Below are 13,585 nucleotides of genomic sequence, written 5' to 3' on the forward strand. Positions count from 1 at the left end.
TTCAAACCTTAGAGCGCATTTTAATAGAGGATTTGGGAAATCACATATATTAAAATAATTAAAATAATAATACTAACATACAATATAAAGCTGATTCAGTACAGTATATACTGAAAATGATTAGAGGATTCACAGTTGCCTTGTACAGCCCATTAAACATTTCTTAAACTGTTTGTAACACTGGTTCATAGTAAAGCGAAGGCTGACAGAAAACCAAAAGCAATCTTTTTGTGAGTGCGACTCTGCATCTACACTACATCTCTAATTCTATCTCAAGGCTGTTTGTCCCTTTCCTTTTATAACCTCAGTCTGTTGCATCACAGCTGGCCACAGGGAAGCTACGACTCAACATGTCTCAATGTATTATTTTTTTCCGACTTGGTCTCCAGTCGTTTCGGCTCAGCTGTGCGTGGCTGCAGCATGGTCCTCTGGGTGGGAGCTGCTTTCCTCGGCCTGGTCTGCGTGGGGATCGGGTGTCACTTTGACAGCGTGGAGGGCGTAGTTGATGGCGGTGCTGTTAACCCAGCACCAGCCTCCTGATACAGGGTTGTACAGCATTCCTTGGACCGACTGCACTGAGAAACCATCTGAGAGAGGGTGAAAGGGACGGAGGGAAGTTAAAGGCCAAAGAGAGGGCATGACAGTAACAAAATATATATTTTTCTTTTTTTTTATATTTATTATTGGAAATCAATAAACAACACAAAACAATGACAAATATTGTCCAGAAACCCTCACAGGTACTGCATTTAGCATAAAAATATGCTCAAATCATAACATGGCAAACTGCAGCCCAACAGGCAACAACAGCTGTCAGTGTGTCAGACTTGACTATGACTTGCCCCCAAACTACATGTGATTATCATAAAGTGGGCATGTCTGTAAAGGGGAGACTCGTGGGTACCCAGAGAACCCATTTTCATTCACACATCTTGAGGTCAGAGGTCAAGGGACTCCTTTAAAAATCCTCCTCGCCAAAATTAGTGTAACTTTGGAGCATTATTTAGCCTCCTTCGCGAAAAGCTAGTATGACATGGTTAGTACCAATGGATTCCTTAGGTTTTTCTAGTTTAATATGATGCCAGCATCTTCACTAGCAGTAAAACTGAGACCGCTACAACCTCCGAAAGATCGAATAGCAATATTTATATAATATTTTTAAGGGGTTAATTAAAAATGATATTTGTTTAATACACAAAATATTGTGATACTCATGTGTATCAATATTTTTTTACAAACCCTAATGTGTATAAAGGAGAACCATTTTAACGTACACAAATTTAACTGTACGTAAGGAAAAACAATGAGCCTTAATTTATCCTGTTTATACAGTGACATACTGCTTTATTCAACCCACAGTTAGAGCTGGAAACAGAACATGATGAGTGACTGGCAATTTATTTTCTTATTGAAGAAAAAGAATCCAACAAAGTATTTGTACTGTTAATACTCCTGCAGTTAATAAAAAAACATCTGTGTCATTTGGAATCTCCCCAGATCTACTGAACGGTGTTTGGATTATCTGCTGCAAACTTTACCACCTTTAAGAGAGAAACCAAATCCTGGTTAATTCAGCGACAAACCTGTACTCATGTCTAGTTTTTCATGTAATGTTTTTAAATGTGTGCTTTATTGTATTTATCTATTTTTCCTGTACCCATTCCTGTTTTAATCTCGTATTTTCACAAAAAGCCCTTCTAGGGACAGGTGTTGCAAATTAGCATCCGCTACAAGCACTATGATACTGGCATCAGATAGCTGTTTTTAAGTTGTCTATGTACATTGTATTGGTCCCTATTAAATAAACCATGAACAAAAAAAAAAAAAAGAATTTCCCCCGATATGGAAATGAAGAGGGACTTACTGGACTCCAGGAGGCGCTCCAGCTCTACAGGGCTGATGAACTTCTCCCAGTCGTGCGTCCCACTGGGAACGATGCGCAGCAGCTGCTCGGCTGCAACAATACCCATCGAGTACGACAGGTTGGTTTTATTAATAGTGGTGATGAAGAGTGAGCCGCCGGGCTGCACACAGAGAGAAAAGAAACGGTTTTAGTTTATAAAGTTTCAAAGATGTACAGTTTTACTAGTAATGTTGCTTAATGACATCATATCCTTACAGGTACTACGTACACAAGTGAGGTGCTCCCTGAGTCATACGGGTATTTATAGAATGGATTAGATGGACAGAGTCCAGTGCAAGAGACCAGAAAGTAGCAGTGCCAAACCTCAAGGTTCAACCGAGGTCAAGATTAACAATTTCAACAGGAGGGGAGGAGGAAGGAGAGTGGACAGGGAGAGAGGGAGGAAGAGATAAAAGAGATGCAGTGAAATGAATCCAAACAATACAAGAATTCATGCTGAAGCATTTCCTGCGTACATGCCCTGAAGCAAAATACAGTTTAAAAGGTTCATTTAGACAAAGAGCAGTGAGAGATTTGCGCCAGAGTGAGAGAAAGTCCAGTCGATAAAGTCCAGCCTAGGGTTGCAAAATGTCTCGAATATTCAAGGTAGAAACTTTCCATGGGAATCATCAGGAACTAGAATTACCGCCTGGCGCTTGTATTCCTCCGCCAACCAGTCAAGTTGAAGTTTACATTCAATGTCATCACTTGACATTTGACCACCAAAATCTAATCAGTTCATCCTGGAGTCTAAGTGGACGTTTGTGCCAAATTTGTGACAGACGGACGGACAACCTGAAAACATAAAGCCTCCGGTGTGGAGGCATAAAAAAAGATCATTTGCTCAGGCTGTATTTACCATGTCATGTACAGATATAAACTAACCTTTTACTATTATCATAAACGGACATAATCTGTTAAATTGCAAAATAAATCCATTAATTTGACAAATACAAACAATAAAATGGGCCATGTGGTGAATTAGCTAGCTAGCTAGCATGTTAGCTAATGGGGAAAGGTACTTTGGAAATTTGAGCTGACAATGTGGGCTGTGTGCAAACTTGGGGTTTAAAGTGAACAACGTATGTATAAAATAAATGTTTTACAATAAAGAATGAATGGAAATATATTAATTAAACCCCCTCAATTAGCATTAGCATGCTCAATCACGCTACATCCCACATGGTAACAGCTAGCTAGCAAAAACAAACAGAAGGTGTTAACAAGTTATAAACTGTGTACTTTGCTTTAGGCTACTATCTGCTGGTTCACTGAACTATCATGAACATATAAAATATAGTCACTCCTGTAATATAATCAAAACAACATGAAAGCATGTGGCTCAGACAGTGCAGCAGTGTGGGCTGCACATGTGATGGAGAAAGCTCTGTGCATGCAGAAGGTTGTGAATTTACTGAATTCTTATTTAATGGGATGTTGGGAAACATCTGTACATGTGATGGGAGAGTGCTGCTGAATGCAGTGCATGCTACAATTAAATGGGCATACTTTTAACATAAACATAAGACTTAGTATTGCTTTATTTATGTATATTTCCTCCCAGATAAGTTCACTGTTTAAAAAGGTAGGATTTTTGTTTTTGAAATTTTGCAAAAATTCAAAAATTCCCAAGCTTTACTTCCCTTGGAAAGTTTCCGGAAATTACCAACGCTTTGCAAACCTAGTCCGTTCATGCCTAAACCAAATGCAGAGGCATTAAGTGAAGTCTTTTTGTCCTCTCCACTCCTCTGGCTCACTGATGTGGGAGATTATGATCATCTGGTGTCTGTATTGATGTACAGCTTTCACTAAAGCTCGTCAAGGTGTGATGCAACCCATACACAGAAAAACACATGCTAACCTATTCCCAGTGAAACACAACAGATGCAAACACATAACAAACACAACAAAATCACCATATGCACGTTAGCATACGCTTAGATGAACACACAGACACAGTGCAGAAATATCTGATATGAGCTAACAGCTGGGAGGAAAACACACACACACAAACACACACTATCCCGGGACACACCTTCAGCACGCGGCTGCAGCAGGAGGCGAATGTTTCCAGGTCGGCCAGATGTTCCACCACCTCGGAGGCCACGACAGCATCGAACCGGCCCGCCCCCTCCTCCTCCTCTCCTCCCTCCTCTTCTTCTGCTGAGAGCTCCTCCAGAGTGCAGGCCCGGTAGCGGACCCGGTCACGGAAGTCCGGGTCCCTGGACGAATGCACCTGGGCTGTACCGATGCTGTCTCCTACTGGATCTATACCCAGCACATCAGCTCCCAGGCGACCTAGGGGCTAGTAGAGGACAAGGAGGAGAGTCAGAAAAGTCAAAACAGGATCTACTTTATGTCACATTCTTTAAAAATGCCCTCCTAGAGCAACACTTAGTTATAAACTTTGTTGTGGAAAAGTGTCTTTGGCTTCATCACACAGCTGAAAACAATACAAGATAACTGATGAGGACAAACAGCAGGAACAGTGGATAATGCTGCTGTTCCTCAAACTACATTTCCCATAAACCATGTTACTTTCTGTGATAAAGAGGATGTTGCTACTTGTCCAATTCAACATTTTACTGTTAAAAACTCTCCAAACTCAAAAGTAAAACTTGCATCATCCTCTTCGGTAGAAGTGAACAACGTCATCTTTTGTTTACAGTCATTTAATTAACTTTGCTGTATGTAACCTGGAATGAAATGAGGCGCTTACAATTGGTAAAAGAAAAAAAAATATATATATTAATAACATGTTCTCATCATTTTACAGTTTTTATGCAACAGAATTCACAGTTCTTTTATAATTGGTTGCACACATTTCTCAATGTGAAGGTCAGTTTTCTAAAACTCTTCACACCGTTCTCTTTACCAACATGCAGCTAAGCAGCTTATCTCATGTCCAAAGTGCACTAAAGCATCCAGAACACTTCGTACACATCTCAGGATCAACTGTGTACCAGAGCACTGACAATATTAGTTTCCCAACAGTAACACTTTGTCTCATTACACAATGACCTAAAAACACTAACACCTGGTAGCATTACAAATTTGGTGTGTCGCGATACCCTTGTATTGACGATAACGGTGATATTTAAAAAATTGAATAGTGTTATGTTAAGAATACACATATGATAATATTGTTGTAAATAATCCAGCACCTCTTAAATCATTTTATATATACAGTTATGGTTACAAATTCTCTCTCCTTCTCCCTACACATTTGTCAAAAAGAGAAACAAAACGCACAATAAACAAAGTTGGCTGATAGCATTATATATTTTTTTTATTTTCTAAAGATATCGCGATAATATTTTTATCGTGAATACTTTTGTCCACGATAATCGTGTAGTGAAAATTGTGACAGTCCCTAATTACAATATGGATTACTGGTTTTTTTATTTGTTATATTTTTTTGTTGTTTTAACAACAAAAGGAATGGCATCTCTTTACTGCATGGATTGTGCTACCTCACAGTATATGTTACAGAAATTAATAGAAAATTCTGCAACATGCTTCAGTAGGCTTTATTTTCCTCAACTAAAGTCATTCAGTAATGCCACACAAACATGCATCCAGAGTTTGTTTCATCAAAGAGGAACGTCTGATCATGTGACTGGGGTTTGGGCTGCACAATTAATCAAAATTTCACACAGTATTTGTTAAAATAAAATAAAATATTTGTGGCCTGAACATTAAATTGTACAGACTTAAGAAAACATATTTGTTTCGTACAGATCTCTGCAAAAAAAATAAAAATCACACCATAATCATTTTAATATGTTTTTTAATGACAATGAGAATAATGATGTACAAATTATCATTCCCTCTAAAATCGCAAATGCATTATCAGTCAAAATAATCACAAATAGATATTTTTTCAAGCCTTTATGGGGTTGTTGTTTTTGTTTAGATGTACAGTAGATGTAGCTGAATGTAACATGTGTAGTCTAATTTACAGTCATTTTGTGTTAGATTTTTTAAAATAGTATGTAAATGTGTGCAAAATGGACTTTAAATACACATAGTTATAGTGGTGGCTGACTGTGAGTAAGAAAACAATTCATAATATTTAAAAGATGTGGTCATTTAATATGTTTTGTGCCAAAGCAATAAAAAGTGATCCACAGTTTAGTCCACACTGACTGCTGTTGTACTGAATAACTCAGAAAGAGTGAACTGTGTATAGAGAAATGCGGGTACATGCCTGTAACAGCATTTTAGACCAGGTAATATAAGCATTAGAAGTGGTTGGGTGTGAACTACAATGCCCTCTTCTGGTAAAAAGTAAAAACACAGGCCTGTGTGGTGAGCTGCACTCGCCTAGAGGCCGATCTCCGTCCTCCCACAGCTGATCCCTTCTGATGGGAAACGTTGTAGTGACAAGACACCCAGAGACACAACCGCCGCTGCAATCTCAACAGACACTTTTAGGATTTTTTTTTGGTGTGTATCTGTGTCTGAATATGACAGCCTGTGTGACAGAGCCAGATAAGTACAGGACCTGATTTTGTCTTCTCAAATCACACAATGCAGCTGGTATGTCCTCAGTTCAGATAAAGGCAGAGACAGGCAGCCCTGTCCCGGCTGCCCAGCTATCAACACTAACAAACAGATAAACAACTGTAAATGACCGACTGTCCGGTCCACCACACTGAGACCAGTCAAATCAAAAGAGAGGGAGCATTAGGCTGACGTTTAAGTGTTTTTTGGGCACTGGTATGTATGTGAAAGGACTGGCACTATAATGCACTGAAAGCAGAATCGTATACTGCAACAGACTGCTATCTGGAAAGAGAAGACTCGATGTGACGTGAAAGGTAGCAATTGAAACCATTGGGAGCAGACAGGGGATGTATATAGGGGCGAAGATATTTTTGTCTGCATGTCCTTGTTTGCACCGGGTCTGCATCTTTCTCACAACATGCACTCATTTACCTCCGTGAGCAGGCCGCCCCCGCAGCCCACATCCAGGATTCTGAGTCCTCCGAGTGGTTTCCCAGGACGACGGACTCTGTGCACATTCAGCAGATTATCCCTGAACAAGTAAATGAGAAGTGGGTTAAATTTCAGATCAAAAGATTAACACTTATCCTCCGCTTACTCTCCAACATACACCTGCCATCAGACAGTCAAATTTGAAATGAAAAGTACTGAAGGAGATTTGTTAAGTATTTAATACTCTTATCATCATGGGAGTGGGCAAATATGCTGCTTTATGCAAATGTCTATATATATATTTATCATTTTAAATCAATTAACACATGATTCCTAAAATAATTATACTATAATAAGTTCAATAAAAAATGTAAATATAAGTTTGATAAACCACATTTTATATTCAATATTCCAATATTTTCAATGCAATCGTTAACTGCCGCAACAAACGCAATCACGTTCACGATCACGTTTTACGCTGGTCAGGGGCTACTTGGCTGAAAAAATATCTCAAAATGGGGATATTATTGAAACATTTTTGCTAACCACTTGCCTACCTAATGCTGCTGAGTATACGGAGGTGTATGGGAGGTTGGAGCCTATGAGAATCTCTACATTTTGCTCACACCATCCACTGTCACAACCATCTCCATTTCACAGTGAGCTGCAGTGTCTGCCAGCTAACAACCACAAATATCCTCCGGCTACAAACTGCTCCCCACCTCGCTCCTGTGCTCTGAGCTCCTTCCTCCCTACCTTCCCTGCTTCCCTCACACACACTGTCTGATGACTGTCTGCCTCGGGCATTACACATGCAGAACAGGCCAAGATCTGGGTATGCATCGTCCTCATTAAAGCTCTGCTGGGGTACGAGAGCAGTCGTGCAAACTGTGAAGGAAAAAGGATTAGGTGTTGTTGGCAGATAATCCACCGAACTAGCTCCCAGCCCACCACAGCACGGAGAGATGAGGACAAAAGCTACTTAACCACAGTCTGGAGGGGAATATCAAGCCATCTACAACCATTAACTATTATTAATAATTATTATGTTAGTGATAAAAAATATATTCGGACCTATCAAATTACTGTTAAAGTGCAGTTGAAACTATTAAATTAATCAGCAACTATTTTGATAATCGATTAATCGTTTTAAGCAATTTTTTTAGGAAAAAAAAATCATAATTTTCTGATTCCAGCTTCTTAAATATGAATATTTTCTGGTTTATTTTCTCCTTTATGACAGTAAACTGAATATCTTTGAGTTGCGGACAAAACAAGATATTTGAGGACGTCATCTTGAGTTTTGGGAAACACTGATCGACGTTTTTCACCATATTCTGACATTTTATAGACCAAACAACTAATCGATTAATCGAGAAAATAATCGACACATTAATCGACAACAAAAATAATTGTTGGTTGCAGCTCTATGGAGCACTAAAGGCGTTACATTACGATTAAGATTATGGCAAAAAAGTAAAACTGATGTGCGAAATTTTTACCTTCAAATATAAAATGTGGTCCTTTAGTACAAAATGCAAAACACTAAATGTGTATTACTCAGCACACAGACCTCTGAATCAATGTGTGATTGAATGCATTTTTCCTTTTTTTGGCATTACCCAGGGATGATTAGAAGTGCATTTTTTTTGTCAAAATGCATCTGTTACAACAGAGTCATTGTGGTTAAATATCATGTTTTCAGTATTACTGTAGCTTGCTGTTTTTTAAAAGATTAAACCTACAAGTGATTGAAATATTTAAGGTTGGGTGTGGTGAATAAAAACATAAACTTTGTTGTCGATACAGAGCAGAAAAAGTACAACAGTGAAGTTGAATGACAAATTTGCCTTTTATGAATGTAGGATTGTCGGACTCTAGACGTCATTATCTATATCCACAGTACCGCAGCATATTCAATAAATAAAACTAAAACATTTTTAAAAGTCTGGATTGGATTAGGGCTGCACAATTAATCAAATATTAATCATGATCACAATTTTGGCTTACCACAATTAAATGAAGATGATCGACTGTGATATTGACGTTTAAAATGTGTGCTCCACTCATAGAAAACTCTATCAAATGAAGCGCCTCCTAAACTAACAGCCAGCCACCACCTTCACTTTTGGGGAGCTGTCTTGCCGCTGCACGCGTACCCTACAGCGGCAGCCTGTGAAAAACTGAATGAATGTTGCGGTTGCAGTCCAAGTTGAAGAATAATATACTGTGTATTACTTGTTCTGCCAACGAGCAAAATGAAAATGTACTAAATTCAGGTGATGACCAACATTATTTTAAGTCTTACTTAAGTCTTAGATTTGTTAAAGATGGGGTCAACGATGTTGGAAAGATCGCATAATTTAAAAGTAGCATTGCCTCAGGAGCTCCGTCTAAACCCATCTCCTCCACACACATGCACGAGCACCGCCGCATCGTAACTACTTCACAGACACAGAGCAGAGAGAGGACCTCAACTCAACAACGCTACATAATGACAAGTAACCGCGGTGCAGTGCTACTGCAGGACTGAGTTTTCTCTTTCATTCTCCAGGAAACGTGCAGCGGCGACGCGCTTTGAGTTCAGGCCGGTGCACGCCAAGGGTAGAGTACGAGCAGGGAGGCAGGGAGGCATCTGATTGGTTCTTTCCAAGCGGGCCGCGAGGCAGTGATTGGTAGACGGTTTTACAGGATTACAGCAGCTACAGATGACGGCTCTTTTCCGGTCCTTTTTCAGAGCTCATCAGTAATGGATCGCTGTCGGGGTGTAAAGACCATTTCAACCAATATAGCAAATAGTGTATACTGGAGAACATCGTCAACCCTGTCTTTAATTAGCAGCAACATGGAAGTAAAAGCAGCGCTCTGTTGATTTAAATGTTACAGTGCAGTAAAAATATTTTGTCCCTAAAATCAATTAATAATCATGATAAATAATCTTGATTTCAATATTGATCAAAAATAATCGTGATTATCATTTTGGCCATAATCGCGCAGCCCTATAATTGGCTGCATCACAGTAAGATTGTCTAAAAGGTAGAACAGCAACAGTAACAGCGGTGCTGCTGCATCTCCTTTAGACACACCCTGAGGGCAGACTCGTATCAGGCAAATCAGCCGCACTCAGACGTACACTGGAACTGGATCTGTCATACTGTCACCATAAACACACATCATCGTCACCACCACCACCAACACCACTACTACTACCAGGACCACAGCGGGGGAAGGGAGAGCAGCAACGGGCTCCTGGCTGAATGGGTAATCTAATGATTATCTTGTGGGGGCCCCTACAGCAGATCTTATCAATCAAAATATTCACGGATGCAGCGTTGGGGGAGCTGAAACGCTGTTTGCTGAAAATGTGCTGATGTGTGGAGGAATCCTGTCACTTTCAATTCATGCTACTTCAATGTATCCCTGATGTGTGTTATTTTTGCTCTCAGATACCACAAGGCTGGATCTCCTCCTGGTTATGATTTGACACAATTACTTGATGCCTCTGCCAATCAATCCGGTGTTGACGGTGACTCAGGCGTGACGTCTTGGCATTTCAAAAATATGACTATTGAGATTAAGGACAAACACGCACCGTATAAAAGGCACCCTCAGGTCATTCATGGAATGAAGAGCTGCAAATTCTCCCCGTTCATCCCACCACTTGCTGGCCAGTGACTGGAACCTCCTCAACTCATCGGGGTCCACCGTTGTTTGGGAGGCCGACCGAGCACTGTGCATGGTAAAACAGACAGGACCACATCAACACTGTACATGCCTAAATATGACACTTAATACAGGGAACAAACAAACAGCCAATGATGCGTTCAACCTAGGAAACAGTTCTTGGGATCATGGATTTAAAAGTCACTGTATCTAATAGGATGCTACACAATTTTTTCTCCCTGTCATATCACTGAATATAAAAACTCATATGAAACTAGGAAACCTAAGGAATCCGTTGGTACCAACCATGTCATGCTAGCTTATTGTGAAGGAGGCTAAATTATGCTCCAAAGTTGGCTAAATCTTTGCGAGGGAAAAATGGCATGGCTATTTTCAAAGAGGTCCCTTGACCTCTGACCTCAAGATATGTGAATGAAAAATGGTTCTATGGGTACCCACTAGTCTCCCCTTTACAGCCATGCCCACCAGTTTTTGGCATGCAGTATGTAATGTATGGTGTATTTGAATATTTCTGCATACTGGGGTCCCTAAACAGTCTTGGAATTACATAAATTGGGTATCACTGTAAAGCTGAGACTCTTGTGGATCCAATGAGCCCAACTGTATTCATGTGTGATGATGTTAGTCCCCATTTCATTGTATTGAAATTTGACATCACTGTATAAAATGACTTTTGGTGACCTCTAGGATAATCACAGCCTCATGAAACTTTACAGCCACAAACTAGAGACCTAGAGCATTCAGAGGATGGATGGCTTTCCTAGCTAGATTGACAATAAGGGGGTTTCTGAGCGGTTTACTCAACAGAAGCGCTCGCCATCTATACACCGAAAAACGCAATTCTTGCAGAAATCTCCAAATGTCAAAAGTTTTTGATACCAAATCGCAGCATGGCTTTTTCTATGGTGTTCCTCAAGGTCTCTGTGTTTTAATGTGCTGTTTTGGAGGGATTATTGATCATTTTTTATCAATTCTCGAGAGGTGAAATATGATTAAATTTAGCACCAAATCTGTGTAACAAATGGTATCAACACAAAAATTGCTGCAACAACTTATGAGAAATAATAGCTCATGGGGATGACCATCATAATGTTCGAAACCATTATACACTTTTACAATTTATTTTAAATAATTCATTCATTCATGTTAAGTTCTGATTAATGACTAGAACAACTTGACAACTTGAGCTACATCTCATATTAATCATCAGCTTTCAGATGATGTACACCACTTCTATGTGACATCTACTGCTGACTCCCCCTAAAGACCCCTGTACTGGACCCCTCTAAAACAGACTAAAACGGGTCTATTGTGGGTCTCAAGAGGGTTAATCGATAATTAAAGCAACAGTTTAACTCCAATCTTTCTTATACCCAATAAATATCCAAGCCCCTAACTAGATATTAGAGCAACAGTACTGGACTTTTAGAGTAAACATGTGTGGCAAGAGCTCAGTTTAATGACTTTATTTCATTTGGCAACCTGGACAAATTGTCAGGTACATTTAATCCCATTCAGAATGATTTATAGAGATAACATGTGATCCTTTCACCCTCGGCACCGTTACACTTTTACCCCTAAATATAACTGCGACTGTGACAAGTGAAGACAATTGGGTTACCATTAAGTAGCACCTCTGACTACACTATTAGACCCGTCTAGCCGCTGGTTGTACCTGGTGTAGCACGGCACGGTGTGTTTGTGGGTCTCCAGAGGGAGAGCGGTCCTCTGCTGCCACAGTGTCCGCTGTCTGCACACTGCCGTCCAGCTAAACCCACTCCGTGCCACCGCCACCGTCTTCCGGCTGTACATCCCGAACATGAGGCGGCCAAACTTAGTGGCGTTCATGCTGCTGTCACAACACAACACAGTAGCTCACGTTAGCTACTGTCAATGTGTTCACTGCTGCTGCACTGACTGACTGCACTTGGACCGACAGTGCACTCGTATTTTCTGCTCGGGTAGAAACAACACACTTTAGTTCCTACTGGTCACTGTTACCGAAGGGAAACAAGTCAAACACTGGAGGAAATGTTACATATAGCCATTTCATTATGTAATAAACACCTGATGATTATTTCTGTGCACTAAACACTTGTGTTTTAAATTATGAGAGTATTTTCATATGTGTATGCTGATATTTTATTTATCTTGTTAAGAGTATTTTTGATACCTGTGCAGATGTGTATTTGTATTGTTTTTGTCCACCGACGCACACATCAAGACAAATTCCAATGTTTTATTGACATGGTTATATTATTATACTGATGCATAGCTAGTTATATGTTTATAGAAGCTTCAAGTATTCATGCTGTATGATAAACTGCCATCCATGGTTCATAGGCATCCTTTGAGTTTGTCATCTTTATCAGGTTTATGCAATGATGGCAACTTTCTAGAGATTATCTTCTAATGAGGAATTACCATTACAAAAAATAAGTTTATTCAAGTATGCTATTAGTATACTTCTTTTAAACTTAAAATAAGAGTAAGCTTTCAGATTACTTTTTATGTACTTATCAGAGATAAACTTAACAAAATTATACTTAAGTATACTTGGCTTATACTGAAAAGTATATTTGGTACAGTACAATATCACTTCAGAAAACTTACAAGTATACTTGCAGTAAAAAATATTAAACTAGTAGTTTACTGAATATATTTTCATAAACTAAAACAATGGGCTGGAAGTGTATAACTAAACAGTATACCTATAAGTTCACTTGTAGTATAGTTCATATTACAGTTGCAGTACAAAATACAACATGGATATAAACTAGTTGCATACTCAAAGTTTACTGCTCTTACATTTACAGTATACTTTATAAACTAAAAAGTGGGCCAATTTAGTCCCAAGAAGTATTGAAGTAGTACACTTACAAGTATACTACTAGCACATTAATATTAGTATACTTATTACTTTAAGTATACTTGGGAACCATAATGGACCCACAGGGAGCCATCTGTCCTATGTGATTCTATGTGTTGACTTACAAATGTAAGAAATGCCATTTGCTGTTGAATGTCGCATCAAGAAACAGAGACATTGAGGCAAGA

At 39.3% G+C, this 13,585-nt stretch overlaps 1 protein-coding gene across 1 annotated transcript; it reads right to left on the reverse strand.

Annotated features, from left to right (window-relative positions):
* Nucleotides 1–109: 109 nt before the first annotated feature.
* Nucleotides 110–12,511, reverse strand: coq3 (coenzyme Q3 methyltransferase). The gene is made up of 6 exons (XM_037783969.1): nt 12,204–12,511; nt 10,437–10,574; nt 6,845–6,944; nt 3,939–4,208; nt 1,865–2,024; nt 110–587 (listed from the first exon to the last, which is right to left on the reverse strand). Exons 1-6 carry the CDS (start codon nt 12,374–12,376, stop codon nt 400–402), a joined length of 1,029 nt encoding a protein of 342 aa, XP_037639897.1. The 5' UTR covers nt 12,377–12,511; the 3' UTR covers nt 110–399.
* Nucleotides 12,512–13,585: the final 1,074 nt, after the last annotated feature.

Source organism: Sebastes umbrosus, chromosome 11, assembly GCF_015220745.1.
Source record: "Sebastes umbrosus isolate fSebUmb1 chromosome 11, fSebUmb1.pri, whole genome shotgun sequence".
Lineage (NCBI taxonomy): Eukaryota > Metazoa > Chordata > Actinopteri > Perciformes > Sebastidae > Sebastes > Sebastes umbrosus.